The 20,028-nt window shown below is 39.8% G+C and overlaps 1 protein-coding gene across 4 annotated transcripts in view; it reads right to left on the bottom strand.

Moving 5' to 3' along the window:
- scube1 (signal peptide, CUB domain, EGF-like 1) overlaps positions 1–20,028 on the bottom strand; it is a 73,256-nt gene that overhangs the window by 17,213 nt on the left and 36,015 nt on the right. For 2 of the 4 annotated variants that reach the window (XM_056245093.1, XM_056245092.1), the window contains exons 5-8: positions 17,250–17,375; positions 14,458–14,574; positions 7,947–8,036; positions 3,298–3,414 (exon numbers count right to left, since the gene is read on the bottom strand). In XM_056245093.1, the coding sequence (XP_056101068.1) occupies positions 3,298–3,414; positions 7,947–8,036; positions 14,458–14,574; positions 17,250–17,375 (450 nt within the window). The remainder of the gene's footprint in view (positions 1–3,297; positions 3,415–7,946; positions 8,037–14,457; positions 14,575–17,249; positions 17,376–20,028) is intronic. The other 2 variants (XM_056245095.1, XM_056245094.1) reach the window with 1 other exon arrangement.

Consider the following 20,028-nt stretch of genomic DNA (forward strand, 5'->3'; position numbering starts at 1 on the left):
CATATGTATATATAAACTGTATATATATATACACACACACACACAGTATATATATATATATATATATGTAGACACACATAATATATATATATAAATGTTATTTTTTATTTTTGTTCTTATTATTATTATTAGGATAATGTAATAATAATAATATGTAGATTGTTCATAAATTTATATTTTAATTAATTAATTTAACACTCGTTCAAATCAGTATACAGTACATTATTCCAAAGCAAAAAAGAAAGAAAGAAAAATAAATAATGCAGAATAATGCAATTCATTCCACATCTGAAACAAGTGAAACCATTTTGATTACATGGACTATGTGTGTGTATGTATGCATGTATGTATTTATATATAATAAAAGATATTGTCAAAACCAGACAGATAGCATGGTTATTGCTAGTCCATCAGCTACTAATACTAGAACTGTAACCTGGAAGACAAAAGCTAAACTCCTTTCAAGCTATTTGAGTCCCAAACACAAAAGTATGCAGGCCAGCAGAGACGTGCCTGGGGTCCCATCAGCCGGACCGAGGAAACATACACACACAGACACAGATATGAGCACACGCACACAAGACAAACTGTTCACTCCCATAATTCATTTCCCCCGATGACACCGTACACACACACCTTCTAATCAAACATCTGGAAACTGTTCGCAGTCATTTCAATCACTCTCTCTATCCTCCCTCGCTCGCAATCTTCCCGCGTGCGATTGAGCGAGCGTCTGTCAGCGTGCTGGCCAAGCTCTCCTGTCTGTCATCGCAGATGAAGGGCCTTTTATCAAATTCAGGCATTTAAACATGCCCTAAATAGTTTATATTGAAATGATTTTGTTACAGAGGCAAGATTGGGCAGCTCCCTGCGAGACCACTCACCGAGGAGGGGAAAGAAAGTGTGAGAGAAGTAAAGCGAAGATGACAGTGGAAAAATGAGGAAAGGTCACTTGTAGACATTTACACACCCACATACACTTATTATAGCAGCGTGATCTCTATGTGATGCACTTTTCTGTTTAGTCTGGGGTTAACGTTGGTATAAGCGCAGAGTCGCCTGGGTTATTACATAAGTGGCACTTGTGCCTTTTCTGTTATGCGCAACATTTACATCCCAATTACATATGAGGGCTGAACACCTATCATTATTGTGCTTTCATCTGTCCTTGCTTCCACAGACTTAAAACTAACCGACTTAGCATCAGATAGTCTGTTAAAGATGTAACGTTAAAGGGATAGTGCCCATAAACGGTTTGGTTGCCCATATTCTTTAAAATATCAGAATAAAGAAATTCATACAGGTTTGGAACAACTTGAGGGTGAGTAACTGATGACATAGTTTTCATTTTTGTATACATTTTCAAATTGTATACATTTATTTTAATTAAAAATATATTTAAAAAATTAAATAACATTTTTTTATAATACAAATACTGGCCTATAATGCTGTGAGGGAGCCCCGTATCAAATTAGATGGTCACTACTGAGCTCTTTTAAGCCTGTTAGGGGTGTGTCCTATATCTCCAGCCAATCAGCTTTAAGTCAGAGGCGTCAGACCATCCTCTCATATGTTGATACCGATGATCAAAAGAAGCTCTATAATCACTGCTTACTTACACTTGCTCCCTAACTGAACAGAGACGTCGAGAGTGTCAGATCTAGCATTCACAGCTAGAGTCTAATGTAACATCCTTGTTCTTCTTTACTAAAGAGCTTGATTACAAGCTATTTTTACAGAGTTCACTAACAGGCAGTAATAAGTGGTCACTGGCACAGCACACCTGTGATAATTGACCCAAAAGTATGTGTGTGAGTGCATGAGTGCGTGCGTGATAAATGGCGTGTCAGTGAGCAGATCTAAGACCTTGTGCTGGATTTATGAAGGCAGACCCTGAGGCGGGCCTAATTATTTGGGCGGGTCACAGCCAAACCAGACCAACATCCATCTTATCATACGAACACAGAGATACCCAAAACACCCCTTTAAAGCCATCCCATTAAAACTCATCAAAAAGTACACTTTGTTGAATGTTGACAAAATTTCCCGGTTGAAAAAAAAAAAGTTTAAACCAGCTTAAAATGGTTTGCTGGCCTTACCTGGTATCCCAGTTGGTTTTAAAGCCACTTATCAGCTGGTCGGGTCTAGACAAGCTTGACCATGTTGGGACACCATCATAAACCAGCTTAAAAACATGCAAACCAGCTCAGGCAGGTTTCAGCAGAGTTATTTTCTTTCAAGCAAGTACAGCAGATTTCTTTTACATAATTGGATAAATTAACATTTCTACTGAACAGTATTGATGACTCTTATTGCACTATATAGAGGTGTATGCAAATTTTTTGTCCAATCAAATGCTTGCTTTCAGTAGCAGATCATGCTCTCGGCTGTGATGCAAACTAAAGCCACTTGGTTATTTATTAACAAGAACAATAAAAAAGCCCTTCAATATGTCCAGCCTAAAACGCATCTTTAAAAGAAGAAAAGAAAGGTCTTTAGAGGTCTTCAAACCTCAGGATGGCGCTCTGCATGCGTGTTTATATGTGTGTGTGGTTTTGTATGACATCCTCCTCACTAATCAAACAGTGGTTTGTGGAGGCGTCTTGCTGTACGGCGCAGATGGGGCTGTTTTAGGCACATACGTGCTACATTCTCTTCCTTCTTGAAGAAACGGTCACATGACCACGCCTCATCAGTATGGCAACCTCCCAGGGAAATGACAAGAAGAAAAAACAGCTACTTTCAGACACATTCTAGTGGAGTGACCCACAGGTGCCCATTCACACACTCGTTCACTCGTTCATCAAATTAAGGTAGAACAGGAAGCGATTAATCTCTAAGTGTGCAGGTCTCCTGGACCGTAGTATGGTCAGTGAGTTCTTGAGTGTGTTTGTTTATAGAGAACCCACCATCATCCCGTGCCAAGATAGCTACGCGGCAGTTTTACTTTGAAACCCCTGCTCATTGACGTCAAAGCTGGAATTTCGGAAGGAGAAATGCTTCGCAGCCAAAGCAACAACAACACGGCCATCACCGACCCATTCCACAGGACAGGACAAACGGACGTAAAGCCAGTTGGTCTTGGCTTGGGATCACACACCCCCACACATCCGCCGATACCTGACCATTTTGAGCAAAAGAATTCATCTAATAACGTGTCTCCAATTTAATCCGAGCCTTGCGGTCTAAATACAGGAAATCTTAAATTGTTCCCTGACATTCAGAAGCACACAGAGGGAGGAAATCAGGACATGCTCCTTGACAAGTCATATACAAACAACACGCATCTACACTGACCTTTGCAGGTCTTGCCGTCGGGTTGAAGAGTGAAGCCCACCGGACAACTGCAGCGCACCCCGGTGGCCGTGTCCTTGCAGGTGCGATCGCAACCTCCATTGTTCACCGCACAGGTCTCTGGGTAAATAAACACACGGGATGGGACAGACAGAGGAAGTAAGGGAGCATAAACACAATTAGAAATCAATTTTCAACATTTTTGTAAGTCACTAGACATGGTTGACTAAGAACTAAGTGAGGATGTGCAGTCGTTTTGAGAGCTAGGCTTGACCGCAACTATTTTTGGGGAAAGGTGCATGTAAATAATGAATCCCAATGGATGCAGTTGGTAGTTTAAAAGGAATCACGAAACTAATACAGCACTTTGCCCTTAAACTTAGTAGGATGACAAGGTTCGTGACAGACATGAAACAAATACTTCATGAAAAAAGCTGGATTTTAAATTATTTCTGATAACACCATCCCTCTGCCCTTCCTTAAGCCAAAGATAAAGACTTCCTTGGCTACTTTGTCAGTCAAAATGTGAAATTAAAAAGACAAACAAAAGGAAAGAGTTGTGAATTTTTTTCCCTGGGGATAAAGTTAATAGAAGGGAAATCAGAAAACGGACAGCGTTTCTGAAGGTGGAGGGTGGAAAGCGGCGGGTTAGTCTTGTCACGTGAATGACTGTGGAGAGAAAGTCAAAATAAGCAGTTAAACTGGAAAACATTGTGTTTTACTTGCATTCAGATGCACATGGGCCAAAGACTGCTATGGAGGCATGAATTCGAACATGTTTTGATTATTAAAACTTAAAATTTAATATTTTAAGACTTAATATTAATATTTAAATACTCAGATGAGAGTTCCATCTTATATGTGATGTCATCACACATTCATTGTGTTCAAATATGAAAAATTGCTTAATTGGTCATTTTATGCAACAATAAAAAAAAAAAACATTCACATATTTGGGTCTCACTTTATTTTAAGGTGACGTAGTTACACATGACATTACTACATGTACTTACTATAGTAATAACAGTAAATGATCCATAACTACAAGTAACTAACCCTAACACAAAACCCTAACCGCAACTTGTGCATGTAAGTGCATGTAGTTAATTATTATTACTCACTACGTAATTTTAAAATAAAGTGTAACAATAGTGTGACACTTTAAAGTTTTGTCAGTTGCTCCGCCCACTGTGACATCTCATTGGTCCAAACTCTCATTCCACATAACTATATTAAACATCAGACATGTTCTGATTGGACCAGATTATATACCCACATAATCACACCTGGTTAGTACACTGTGTCTGATTCTCCAGGTCACGTTGGAAGCCGAGACGTCCATTTGGGAACAGTCATGGGATCTTTGAGCCATCATGTTTGCTTTTTGCTGACCACACAGTCAAAGACAAAGACCCAAAAGCAATTTGGTTGAGGACACAAAAGAGTAAAGACGTAGAAGATCTTCATCTTCAACAGCACGTTTTTTTCCCCCTGTGGGATGGGGAGTGGGTGAAGTGGCTTTCTGTTAATGATTTATTAAGCATGTCAAAGTCCCTGTTATTAGAGTTTTATGCTATGGGCTTTTCAACTGCTCCAAGAACAGCTGGACCGTCTTTTGCCCAGGGACATGTACATGGGACGTGCGTACACACAAACAGGGTTTGATTAAGTTAGCTGTGAATGAATACACCAAATACCGGCACCAAAAGTTCTCGAAAAGGGGTGTGGTAACTCTAAATGGGCGTGCCTTTCTGATTGATGGATTTGTATGTTTATATATACGGATATCACTCCTGAACGAAAGATGAAGATTCCTCAGACATCATGATCGTGTTTCCCGGCTCCTTTTGGCGAATGGCCAGTTAAAACTAAAAGCCCACAGTTGACTGGAGAGATTTTGACTGAACGTCCCAGTGCTGAAAAGAAGCCCTTCTTTGGGAGGAGAAGGAAACCACACAGACCTTCCACACATCTAGAGCTTTGGTGCCTACAACAACTTTCAGATAAAGTCTAGACTTGAGCCGAGAGACAGCTGCCCAGAGGTGTGTGACATTTATTTGGATCACGCTCCGGAGGTCAACGAATCAGAGATCAGCCCCTTTCCACATGTGCCCGACACATGGCAGTTTATTTAGATCAAATTCCCCCCCCTGCTGCTAAGTGACCACCTTTTTAAAACACCTATTTGTGTTCGGTGTCTCGCTTTCTCTTCTTCTTCTTCTTCTTCTCCAGTCTCTGGGTTTCCCATCATGCCTAGGTACAATAGCAGCTTTCTTTCTGACACCGACTTTCCAGTTTAATATGTCAGGATCGGTCACATCCTGGTGCTGTTGGCCTCAGCTGTGACAGGAGGGCAGGATGAAGCAGGAACACCGAGTGTCAAATCTAGCGTTCTCCTGTGGCTCCTGTGTGATAGAACACACACACTTGCACAAACACTCACATGCAAAGCCAAGCTACTTGTGTGAATCTATCATAACGGGCCCATTTGTGCATTATGAAACTTGGAATATGATCTTAGACGGGTGAAATAATGAGGTCAGTAAGATGGTGATGACATCACATGTGACTCTTAAAACCCTTCTTAAAACAACCTCTCCATACAGTTCATGGTATGATCTAGTGTGCATACACGTCAAAAAGTGCTACAGTTGAAATACAGTATAGCGTGTGTATATGTGTATCGGGAAAAAATGAATGAAATCTCAGCTCAAGGGGGGAAGCAAACTCAAACTGAAATGAGGTAGAAGCAGGAGAGTTAACATTGGGTCTATCTTCAATGCAGCTACTACAGGGAGGAGAAAGTAATTCATAAACCAAAGACACTATTTCAGAAATTATCAAAGAATCAAGAAGGTGATAAAGGGGGAAAAATCTCTGTATCGCCAGGTTCCCGGGTGTACCTAAAATTGTCAAAAGCAATCAGTAGTGAGATATGTATGAACTGAAAACTGGACTGAATATACTTTGGCTAAATAATTTTTAACCTGATAGAATTAAATGTAATTCACATTGATAAGTTGTTTTTTTTTTGTCACAAACATAACTTATTTTAAGTTATAATAATGATTTGAAAATATACTTATATTCTTTAGCCACAACCTAAAAAACTAGCCCTCTATACCTCATCGTTCAGAAAAGGTGTCTGGTCTGTCCTCCCAAATACTTTACAAACAGTTTTTCTGCCATACAAAGGCAGATCTGTTGTCTGTCTGACAACATCTTGGCCTTGGTTCATGAATTCAAGGATAAATAGCTAAATGGCTGATATATTTCTGAAGGTCGAGTCTGTGTGAGTTATCTTCTCTCTCTTAGGAGAGCTAACTGAAGCAGATGGACTGGAAACTAAAACTTTATTCTGCATTTCTTTTCCGCACCCTGAAACGATAATTCCTCCATAAAAGACACATTAAAGTCAACACAAAATCAAAAACGACCCTATATACTTTCAGAATCTGGTCTTAATGTGAACGATTCATCAATGCACGCTATCATTAAAATAGAACGATTATTTCAGATTATTCCAATAGAAACACTTGCTTTGCCTCTACAACTTTCTTTTTCAGTCAAGGGGTCAAGAAATTCACCCTTATACGGGCAAAAGTCATTTTTTTCCATTGACAATCATTCGGAAGTAACAAGGTATGACATTTTTGCAAGCAACATATTTGTCATTTATATGTTGCTTGCAAAAATGTAATACCTTGTTACTTCCGAATGATTATATATGTATATATATATATATATATATATATATATATATATATATATATATATATATATATATTATTTTTTTTTGTGTGTCCATTTAGGTATGTAACACCCATTTTTTCATGACCAGTAAATTCCTATTTGACAAAATCAAACCCTACATTTTTCTCATTGAATCTTGTTCAATTGGAAACAACGTTACATTACGAAAGTAAAACAGGTTTTGGCATTTCATGTTGACTTTAAAAGAGGGGGAGATTTTACAAATTTACAGATACTACATTTATGAAGCGCAGATGACAGAAGATAAATGTGGGCAGGTGATAAATGCCAATATTTAATTGTTAAGAACACATACTATTAATAGAGCGTAAAAATGATGTCAGGCATCTTCAGCGGTGGTTCACCACAGCCCACAGCCTCCTATGATGTGGAAACGGTCTGGACCAACTCTCAAGTCATTCTTTCTCCATAAAATGATCTGGCCATTATTTGTTCAGTATTCAGCCCACAAATGTTCCTCCAGTTCAACTAATCACTGTCTAAAATTACAACTAAAGCTGAAGTCATACAGTGAAATGTTCGACTGGAAAAGAGGGGATTGGTTTATCATCCAGTGTAGAGCAATCCAGTGTTGTTTTTGTTTCCGTCTTTGGGAGTGGATGGAAGCGGTCAGTTGTTAGTTGTGTTGTTTTTGTCAAAGAGAAGAGGCGGCGGCATTGAAGACAGTTTAAGGAGAGTGCAAAAGGAACCTTGTCATGTTTGAAGGGACATTTCTCTAATTTGTAGGAGGGTCAGACACAGAAATATCGAACGAGTGACCTCAGGGGGAAGGGCAAAGGAAAGGAAAGCAACTCAAACAAACTAAAGGACAGAAAGAAACGAGGGGGTAGAAGCACAAGCGCCATGGCAACACATAGAAAGAGGAAGAAAAGAGTTACCCATAAGTAGACGACGTTTCACCCGCTTGTCCACATCAGCTACTGACGTGGTATTGAATTCAGAGCTCTCAATTGCAGCCTCATCTTTCTCTAAAACACAAGTGACAGGGGACAAACAGGGAGGAGTAGGTTAATGAGAAGCCCAATGTCCATCGCCCGCACAGACAGCCCCGCTACAGGCTGACCCGCCTCTGGCGACACGTGGACGCCTGGACGCGGGCTGCCTGACCACCTTGGCGTTTGAGCCCAAACCAAAGCCAAGAGGCGTAAAGCCATGAAGAAGCGCAAATAACCCTGTTAGAGTGTTAATCACATGAACAAACAGATAAATAAAAGAATATCAAGATCTCCCAAAATAGGGGGGAAACGAACATGGGGACGTGGGAGGAGCTTAACAAAAGGGGGACAGGGATTGGACGGGAGGGGCAGAGATTTACAATAAGACGCTGTTTCCGTTGTAGTTCGTCTTCCATATCAAACAGCCACTTGTTTACCGCAGTAACAGAGAGGACGAGCAGTGGAGGAGGGAGAGAGAGAGAGAGAGAGAAAGAGAGAGACAAGGGATACAGAAAAAGAAGAAGGATGGATACAAGTCAAAAGACAAACTGCATGATAATGAGATGATGACAAAACAGGACACAAAAAAAAGGACACTCAGTGACAAAGATAGAGCTGAAAGGAAGATGATGACACAAGAGGAATGGAGGTCTCATGGTGGGGTCCATGAGAGGAAGGTGGGACATGCAGAGAGGTGGATGAATGACAGAGTCTGGGGCAGCGCTGGTTGCCTGTTTGTCTATGGAACACATTACAACTGGCTTGGACAGTCGAGTAAATGCAGAAAACCACTTTCCGAGCGTAGGGAATTGCCAGGCGAGTGTTGTGAGGAGGGTAATGGCTTCTGAGCATGCAGATACAAGCACAGAATTGGTGTTAGAGACGAAGGGGCAGGGATCGGGGACAAAAGGACCCAATCCTGAATGGGTGGAGGGCCAATCAGGATGTGGATGCTTGCCTTAAAGGGACATTTCACCTAAAAATTACAGTTCGGTCATCATTTGCTCAACCTTAAGGTGTTTCAAACCCATTTGACTTTCTTAGATATTGAGCAGAATGTTCACGCTGCTTAAATAAAAGCGGGCAGAGTCTGTCAAGCTCTATAAGACGACAAAAAAACGCACCATAAAAGTAGCCCGTGTGAGTTTTCTGAAGTCATATGATAGCGGTGTTAGTAAACCGGCAAAATTTAAGTCGCTATTTGCTGAAAGTAACTTATTTGAATTTGCTTACATTCAAATATGGTGAGATAAGATGCATCACACCAGGTTTAATGTCATTGACATGGTCAACGTATACATATTTGAATGTACAACGTCAACATTGAGTCTTTGTGTGAAGAACAGGCCAACATTGAAGCAGCTGTTTGCTGAAAGTCTTCTTATTTGTGTTTGTGTCAAAATGCCATATTTGATGATGTGCCATATTTGAATGTACAAAGTCAAAATTGAGACTGGCAACTAGTTTTATGGTGCTTGTTTGTAATTTTTGGAGCTTGACTGCATTTATCCTCATTTACTTTCATTGTGTAGAATAAAAAAGCAGCATGAACATTCTTCCTAACATCTCCTTTTGTGTTACACAAGAAAGACATACAGGTTTTGAATGACATGAGGCTAAGTAAATGATTTTTTTATACTTGGGTGAACACTCCCTTTAACATCAGGCACTGAAAGTCTGTTTGTCCTCCCCTCTTTAGTCACTTGAGGACACTAGAAAAACATTGAATGTGTGTGTTTACAGAAATCTGTCTATTTCTGTGTTTATGATTTGCCTGTATACAGACTTGGCTCTGACTGGCCTCTTTAGAGGACTCCACCAATCAGAGGTTGGAGTGAGTGCAATGTCACAGAGAAATTAAATAAATAAATAAATAAATAAATAGGGAAAGGAGAAAAGAATCAATAATCCACTACCTCTTATGTGACTACAGTAACCATAAAAAGCAAAGGGGTTACTCTTAATGTTTTTAAACAATAAAGAAGGAAAAACAATGAAATAGAACGATATTTCACACGGACAAAATCATGCAGGCGAATGACAGCTCGTGCGTTAGTGTGAGAGGACAGGAAGTGAGCTAATAAGAGTAAAAGAAGAAAGCGATAGTGCAGGGCGAAGGAAAACATGCAACTGGCATGAGGAGGAGAGAAGGATGCTCTAAATGAAAAAAGAGTGACAGATGAGAGTGGAGTGGAGGCCAGTTTTGCATTGTTTAGTGACACTTTTTATTCAGGGTTGCAGACGGGGTTGGTTCATGCTTGTTGTGGGGGACAAGAACGAGAAGATGCCATTGGCTGGCTGATTTCAGAGAGGTCAGGCAGGGGGCGGGACTGGTGTACAGATTGGCTGGTCAGAGAGGATGGTGTTTTCTGATTGGTGGGGGCTCTACCGTTGATCAGGCTGCAATTGAGAGGTGTGTTTAACCAGTTTTACCCTTTCTTTCTTGCATTCGTTAGTAGATTTGCTTATAAACCACTTTATTCCAGTCAGAATCACTCTTTAAATTGCAGACAAGACAGGCAATCAGTAACTTTCACCAGAGAAGCAGGAGGAAGAGCAGGGAGCCCATGAGACACGCCACACACAGGAGCGAAAGGGGGATCCTAAAGGAGCGCTAAACACAGTGAAAGACCATACCCACACAGCACAGCTAAACACACAGACCACAGCGAGGGTCCAGAGAGAGAGAGAGAGAGAGAGAGAGAGAGAGAGAGAGAAGAGGAAGAAAGGAGGAGGGAGACAGGGATGAGGTGGGAGCAGTCTCTACACTCCTCGTCTGGTCCCCGCGGCCGTTTGGTGTCGCTCCGTGGAGGCTGGAAAGGAAGAGTTGATTGAGTTTGACGGGAGAGAGTTTGGCTCCGGGCTCTAAGCTGCCAGAGAGAGGCGAACCAATCCAGTGTACGGCAATCAGCAGGTACAACAAAACAAACTTTTGCGTTTATGTTTCTGTGGTCAGGGGAAATGTACGTGTACTGTGTCAGTTGACAGTGTAATGCAAAACATGATTGGTCAGGACACAATCATACAAAATAAAGCTGCTTAACAGTTTCATATTCATTTAAATGATGGTAAATGACAACTATTTAAAGGGATAGTTTGCCAAAAAATCAATATTGTGTCATCATTTACTCACACTCTTGTCATTTCTTAATGACATTCTTCAAAAAACTAAAGAAGATATATATATATATATATATTAAAGAGTATTTTCTTCTCATACAATAAAAGCCAATGGGGTCTAAAACAAAAACATTCTTCAAAATATCTTATAGGTTTGTAATGTCATGATGGTGAGTAAAGGAGACCATTTTAATTTTGGGGTGAACTACCCCTATAAATGTGTAATGTGTACTTCATTAAAACATTTTGCACAAAATCTACTGTAGTATAGAACAAATAGTTTCAACTGAATGATTTGAGTTCATCTTATATAGTTGTACATTAAAGACAAAACAGTAGCATAATAAAGTTTTCTGTATTCTACACAAAGTGGGTCACCCCCATTTTGAGATCACATAAGCCGAAAAGTACTTATTTTACCTTGGTAAACTACCTGTTATTGGACATTTTAGATTGCAAACAAATCAACCATGTATGACTATAAATTATAAGCTTTTGCATCCATGCACTATTCCAAAACGACTGACAGATTGGCACAACATTAGAAAATTGCCCTTTCAAAAGGCACAATTTGTAAGATTATGGCATTAAAATATCCGGAAACCACTAGCACAGTGTTATATATTTTGTTCACTTGTGTAAATACATTATCCCAAATGTTTCCAACAATGTTTAAATCCAGAAAAATGTGCAAGTTTAACCAGTGTAACATCCCGTGTCATTGTGTCGCCTGCCAATGGCGCCATATCCGCGTTATCCCCGGTTTCCGCTTTTACTGCCGTAGAAAACATGGAAACACAGTGAGTCTCATGAATAAATGCGGAAGTAGTTACTATAGCGTCTAGCACGCCACTCTGTTGTTGTTTCGCACAGTCGTCACGGACCACGATTATTCATTATCATTTGCAGCAGGTTCTGTCGCCAAAGAAAACTCCAAGAAACGTAAACGTACGGGTGAATCAAATGACCCAAGAAGAGTTTGGGACAAGAGGAGAAATAAAACAAGAATCAGTATCAGTGTGGCATTTCCTAGACGGAGAGAGCTTCGCAATAAACTTCGACTGGACAAAGACGCTGATCTTTCATGTGTTTTATTAGGTGAACAACTTTTACCAACAGAAAACATTCCATTGGGAGTGGAGGTGAAGACGACAACTCCCGTCATGCCACGCTACTTCACAGCATCATTAAGCTACCCCTTTGTTATTGTTCTGAATATGCGACCTCTAGCGGCAAAAATTACATACCGTGCCTTTATATATACATCTGACGTCACTATACAGCCACTGGAATTTCTTGGCCTGGGTGTGAGGATCGGACACTGCAGTGCGGTAAAACTCATGTAACATGGAGTGTGTTTCCTGTGCGCTTCACATGACTGATGACCCTTCACTGGCTCACAAGCCCATGTGAGCCCACTAAACCCACCTGCCAACTACAAAGTCTCTATCCCCACATTTACTACGTTTCAGTCCCAGTTCATGTGCATACACCCTGTCTGGAAGGTTTTATGCTTACGCACACCTGGAGTAATGATACAAACTGCTCTAAATGTTAAATTTAGGGTATATGTACTCTCGTAACTGAAAGAAACTTTGTATCGGCTAATGATGTGGTAGCTGGCCTTCAGTTGGAGGAGTTTGAGGAGACAGCAAAGACTCATGAGAGCCAAATGACATAAAAAAGATGCTCTTTGGAAGGGAACTCAAGCACACATGCTGGCATAACAAATTATAAAAGCAGGTCAAACATCGCAGAGGCCATGAGGTTCACCCTAAGAAAACAAGCATAAAAATGAAACTTACCTGCAGTGGGTCATTTGTCTTCCCGAATTTCAAAAAGAAAGAGTGAGTTGAGAAAGAAAGAAAAAACATTTTCTTCTTCATTTCTGAAGTATTGCCCCTGGATGCAGCCGTACCCGCATGGCGTATAAAGTTTTCCCTTTCGGCAAATATGGCAGAACTCCATCTGCCGACTGGTTGGCTTTTCCACCATTATCAGAATGATGAATGTGTTTTGCACACGGAGAGTTCAGCGATTAAATTTCCATCATCAAGCACATCTTCCCAAACCGACACAAGCACACACATCTCTCTCTCTCACCCAACCCACCCTTTTCTCTGGCTTATGCACTTTTGCTAGAGCAAGATACATCAGAAGTCTCATTTTCTGCCCTAATAGTCACACAGAGCTGCGTGTGTGTGAGAGAATGAGAGCATGAAAGCCAGAAGAGAAGATGAATGACCAAATTAGCTGTGTCACTCCCCGAGTGTCACAACTAATGGGCTTTTCCATCATTGAATTAGCCACTAACTGCTAAAGCAAGCACTGAAAATCAACGCCATCCCTGAACCACAAGGATTTGATGCTTTCATGGGCAGGGGTTTGTAGATGAGAAACATGAGTTTTCTTTTCCCGCCGTTATCACTGACGTCAAACCTGTTATATTTGAATGTACACAAATGCAAATGCATTATTGTATCCCTTAATTGTTTTAGACAAAATATACACTTCTCTTTTCCACATAATGAAAGTGTCTGTCAAGCTACAAAATATGCAAAAAAGAAGGGATGCACAGATAATAAAATTCTGGCTGATTACACTTCACTCCACATTCAAATATGGAGCATTAGCCCCACACCAAGATCACATCAGATTCATTTGTGAACACAAATGAGATTTGAGACTATTGTGCAAATAGCACTATGGTGCTTTTCTGTTTGTAGCTCAACAGCTTCCAATAATTTTCATTGTATGGAAAAGAGACGTGCAAATCTCCTTTTGTGTTCCACGGAAGACAGAAAGTCATACGGGTTTGGCACAATATGAGAGTGAGTAAATGATGACAGAATTTTCATTTTTGGGGCAAACTATCCCTTTAAAGTTTTGCTTCATGAGTGGAGGACGCTACAATTGACATGTGTATGTTTATAGACCCCTGAACCGCAAGGAAGCAGTTCGTTCCTGGATGCCACATGGGCTGGAGTGTGGGGTGTTCGTCTCTGAGACGTGAGGCCAATCTTTGGGGTTCGCCGTGCCAGAACCCAATGCACTCTCTGACCGCAGTGTACCGGGACCCTCAAAGCGGAAACCGTGATATGGACCATTCGACCGGCCTACAAAAACATCTTCAACAAACATTCTGTCCAATCTGTCAGACACAGCCCTCCACATATAACCCTGGTAAAGCTCACTCACCTCGCGCTCATTGTGTAAATACGACAAGGCTGAGGTTTCCATGAAGAATTTTGCTAGAAAAGCTAAACGTATATAAACGACCAGGCAGTGTGTGTGTGTGTGTGTGTGTGTGTGTGTATGAGAGAGAGTGACTTACCAATGCAGGTCTTGCTGTCCGAATGCAGGGCATATTTCTGATGACATCCACACACAGGCCCCACGTCGGTGTCATCACACGAGTGTTGGCAACCACCATTTCCATAGTTACATGTCACTGGCAACACACAAGAACTGTGAGGAGGGCTAAAAAGAAAAGTGTACCGCTCTGGACACCCCTTTAATCAAGGTACACATACACTGTAAAAAATGATATGATCAATAAGTTATGACAACATATGTTTTACAAACTTTAACTCAAGTTAAGCAAGCTTATTGGTTTAAGTCAGTTTAATGTAATTTAAGTTGAATTGACTTAAACATCCAGATTGATTGCACTTAAGAATTTAAGGCAGAAACTCTTTTTTTTATGTATACACTTTGGTCATTGACAGATGGGGAAAATAAAATGTATATAATCTTGTATAGTTACATGGGGGGTTGCAGAGATGCTATAGAAGATTCCCTAAAGAACCCTTCAGCGAACAGTTCTTAAAACCATTTTTTTATGAACATCATTTAAGAACCTTTTCCCACTATAAAGAACCTTTTGTGCAATAGAAAGGTTCTATAGATTTTAAAGGTTCTTTATGGAACCATTAATGCCAATAAATAACCTTGTAGTCTAGCAAAATAAATAGGCTTAACAAGAGAGGACAAAACACATCCAATATCTTTTGTGGATGTCAAAGGCCTTTGGTTGGACAAAGAGACCGTCCAGATAATCCACATCTAATACATTGTGCAATACTTGGACGAATAGGAGTTTGAAGGACTTTGGTCCACGATTTTCCCACTAGTATTAAAAATAGAAGAATGACGAATCGTAGATGAAAGTTCTCCAGATGTTCAGGCCAGAGCCACAGCACTATAACTTATAAGTCCTTGACAGATCAGTGGCTGAGGTGGTTTGTTTAAGGGCAGATCAGTATTAGAGGGCAGACTAAAATCAATCTGTAAACCTGTTGTTTGGCTTTGATGCCACCAGCCGTTTTTCTTTGAGATGTATATTCAGAAGCCACTTGTGGCCATAAGGAAAAACTAAGGGATTTTTCATACCACTTGAAAAGAATCTAAACAAGTGTTGTTAACTTGAATGAGATCAATACATGATGACTTTATAATTTGTAGCTACATTAATTATAATTATAATGTGGCCATTTTAAATGTACATCAAGTAGAATTTTTTACTTTACTAAAAAGTTTGGGATCACTTTAGTTTAGGGTCCAATTCTCACTATTAACTAGTTGCTTATTAGCATGCATAATACTAGGATATTGGCTGTTTATTAGTACTTAAAGCACATAATAATGCCTTATTCTGCATGATCAAATTCTACATCCCTGAACCCTACACAATTCCTAAACTTAAAGCTGCAGTCCGGAACTTTTCCTCTTTGTCGCCATCTCTCTGTTCGAAATCTGTAACTGCAGTGATTCGCGGAATTATCATCTTTACGTGGGTTGTAAATCGGCATGAAACAGCGCGGATGAACACAGTGCTTTGAGGCGAGTGCTGCTGTCAGTCACCGCGCTGTGTGGATACTGTCATACAGAATCACAGATTCACTTTTTGAAAGTTTGACCAACATAAGAATTTTCATAAGAAAATGTCTTCTGAACAAGTAAGTAAAATCCATTTTTGTTCTGACCAACTAAGGGGGGAAAAGCATTCGACATGATAAGCTTCGTTAGATTTAATCAACGCGATTTACAGCAACCGTGCAAATTATAGCCTACTTTGTTCTCAAATTGTTCATGTTAACAACATCAGCATTGCGTGACTAATGTTAAATTTAATGTGTTTTATGGTTAGCAGCTACCTGTGTAGTTCAGAATTCATATTCTCCATAATAGCAAATCGAGAAAGGCACAACAAAGGAAACTCCATAACTGTGTGAATTAAGAAAACGTACTGTTACACGATTGAACTACTGAAATGTCTTACTTGTTCAGCAAAAAAAAGCTGTCTCTTCTTCCGTTTTGAACCCCTTCAAAACACGGAGTTCAAGCACTTTTTAAAAGCCCCGCCGATGTTTAAATCCTTGTGTTCGCATGAGACGGTTTCTTTCTCTTTCTCTAGCCACCTTAAATCCGAAGTACGAAGTCTTTTGGGTTTTATAACTGCTGAATCTCCAGTTGATGACACTGATGATTGTTGTTTGGATCTTTCTGGATGCCATAAGTTTAATTATGTAAAGTGCTGCGAGAAAAGCCTATACATCTAAACATCTCGTCACGCGCAGTATAGCCGGCTATAGCCGAAACTCCTTCTTTATGTGTACGGGTGTGACGTCATGACGCAAAGACATGCTCGAATTTCCCGCGGAAACCCACCAGTACCACTGGAATTAAAATCATTATTACAAGCTAACCGTTTTGAATCTAGCTATGGCAAGCAGATAGTTTTGACCACTGGCAGAATAAGTTTTTTTTTAATATAATTATTTTGGATTATTTTTAACTTAAAAAAGTTACGGACTGGAGCTTTAACAACTACCTTACTAACTATTAATAAACAGAATTATGAGTGTATTGAGGCAAAAGTCGTAGTTAGTTGGTTAATATTGAGAATTGTACCCTAATCTAAAGTGTGACCAAAAGCCTGAAGAAATGAGTAGTATTTTTGACAAATGTTTTAAAATGATGTACACTCACATCTAGTCGTATCGTGTCATTTCTATTCTGGTTAGGGGTTACATAACTAACGAAGTACATTTTTAAATTTTAGGAGTCTGAGAGACAGAGGGAGCAAGGATATTAATATGATTATGTTGCTAAGTTGGTACATACATTTGCAGTCACGTTGATTTTCCTCCAGCTCAAATCCTGGACGGCACTCACACGCCACACCACCTTTGGGAGTCTCTCTGCAGATATGGGCACAGCCATGTTCCTTATTCATACAGTTCATCCCATCTACCAAAAGAAAGACAGAGAGAAAGAAAGAGAGAAACCTGAGTTACAGTCATGTAATCTCCCATTACAAACACTCCTCTGTCAGGCTCCTGGAGATGAGCGTGTGATTTTTATGAGTGGTGTAAATTAGTTTAATGTTTCTGCCACAGGACCTTTTTTTCACACAGAGAACAACACTGACACCGGCTGACCTGTGGAAGCGCACACAAAGACTCTCTCCACGGACAACATGCTCAGCAAACATCTACAATCCTATTTTCTTCTGAGATTGCAAAATCTCTCCTCTTGTTTCACCCACAGGAATAATTCACCCACGAATGAAAATTCTGTCATCGTTTACTCACCCTCATGTCGTTCTAAACCCGTATGACTTTCTTTCTTCGAGGGAAGACAAAAAGTGAAATTATGAAGTACATATCGATTTTTTCCAATGCAATTATTATTTATTATAAAATGATACGGCTTTGACTGTTCCAATATGTCGGGCGCCTTAAATGCATCCTAAAAGTATTGTAAAAAAGTGGTCCATTCAACCTGTGCACTATATTCCAAATCTTCTGACAGCATATGTCGAGTATGTGTGAAAATAGACCATTTAAGTCATTACTCTTATAAATAGAGCAATGTATCATGAACGAACAGTTCTAATTTCAATGAGTCGCCTGATCCAGTTCACGAATCAGGGTTGGGTTTCCCAAAAGCATCGTAAGCTTGACGTTGGTCTCTACGATCAACTTAGGCTTACGATGCTTTTGGGAAACGCAGTCCAGAACGATTTGGTTCTTCAGTTCAGCTCAAGGCTCAACAATTTAATCATATGCTTTTCTGTCGTTTTAAAGATTAAAAACTGTGATTAAATGTAATTGCAAGGAAATATGAGCAGTATATATATACACACACATATTTTATGTACTATATATTACTAGTATATATATATATATATATATAATATGTATATCTATCTATCTATCTATCTATCTATCTATCTATCTATCTATCTATCTATCTATCTATCTGTATACAAACTACAAATATATATATAATCTGCCGTTTTAGGGCAAAAAATCATGCAGGTTTTTGGAATGACGTGACATTGCATAAAATGACAGAATGTTCAATTCAGGAAATGATAAATTTCAGTTTGCTGTTTCCTTTTTCTCTGATCTCATAAGTAGAGTATAACGGTTATCTAACACAGCATCTCTCACCGTCCTGAGTGAATCCTCCAAGTTTCCTAAACAAAATGATAACATAAAAGCCCGGAATAAAAGAGCCAGACAAGGAATGACAGAAAGGAACTGTTGGGCTTCTCTAATGGACATCCTCCTCATCTTCAGGCCAAACAATGAGCAAAGAATGTGTATGTACACAAAAGCAAGTCTCCGTGGAAACATGGCGGGTTCTTGCATCTCTGCCCCCTCTGTAGCCTCTTCAGAAGCGCTAAGTGCTCTCAGGACAGAGCCTAAAGTAGGCTGCTTTTCTGTCGGCGTCCCAGAGGACACCTTGATGTGCCTAATTAACGTGGACTCTGGAGAGGGTCATCAAACCTTTAAACGACAAAGAGATCTGCCACAATTCTCACCCAACGGTGTGAGAGTGTGAAGTGCTATAGAACATTTTAAACACTACTCGAGGTCAGTGATTGGCAGACTAATGTAGTGAGAGACTTGATTGGGCTGCAAAGGGTTTGATAGGGTTTTAACTGGAAGTGCGGGAGATAAAATAAGACCTTCTGCCCGGCTAAAGTTTTAAATATGCCATCCAGCTGTCACAAGAACACAGACCGAAAAGGAAACAAAATATTGACCTCTTTCACCTCAGACTGTCATTCCTCCATTTGTGTACATCCACAGCAGCACTCAGGAAATATGTGAGAGAAAATGGCAATTATGGGAAATTTTAAGTGAGTGCTTGTGAGAGAAAAAGACAGCAGGCTCATGCACATACGTGTGTTTAATATCAGTATACACTCTGTGTGTGCATGCGCTCTGTTACTCATAAACCCACCACTTAAAATAAGTGCTCTAAAAGCCCCAAATGCAATGTCAAAAGAGAAGCCACCTTTTAAAGTCTAAGGTATAATAATTTATACACCAATTACAGTACAGCTCAACCCGGCGTTTCTTCTGGGCCGACAAAATAGTCTCATATGTCCATAGATGGAGAGAATAGGATGGAATCTGTCTTTGTAGCTCTGAACGTCAACATAATGTGGATACATATAAAATAAAGACCTCTTAAGATGGCCTACATATCCGACAACTCTTTATAAGGGTGGAAAAGTTTTGTTTTAGCCCAGTGGCTCTGAATATCATTTAGCTTGCTTCTGATGTGTAAAATTGTTCAGCATGTTAACTGTATTCAAGGGGTCAATGTTAATACAAAATTCCTCGATCTTTAGAAATTAAGTGTTCAGAAAATTAGCAAAAATGTGTGCCGTTTCTGGCTACGCCGTATCTGCAGATCCTTCTGAAACATCTGAACAAGTTCACAGATCATTTCGGTCCAATCTAAACCATTTGTGTGGCACATTTCAAACTACACTGGAGCAGAAAAGCACTCTTACTCATTTCATAGCATTTACATTTTAAAAGCAGAGCATGTTTAATTCTAAAGCTTCCTATTAGATTCTAAAGATCAGAGAAAGGTTAAA

Source organism: Rhinichthys klamathensis, unplaced genomic scaffold, assembly GCF_029890125.1.
Source record: "Rhinichthys klamathensis goyatoka isolate OS25496 unplaced genomic scaffold, OSU_Roscu_1.1 h1tg000029l_1, whole genome shotgun sequence".
Classification (NCBI taxonomy): Eukaryota; Metazoa; Chordata; class Actinopteri; order Cypriniformes; family Leuciscidae; genus Rhinichthys; species Rhinichthys klamathensis.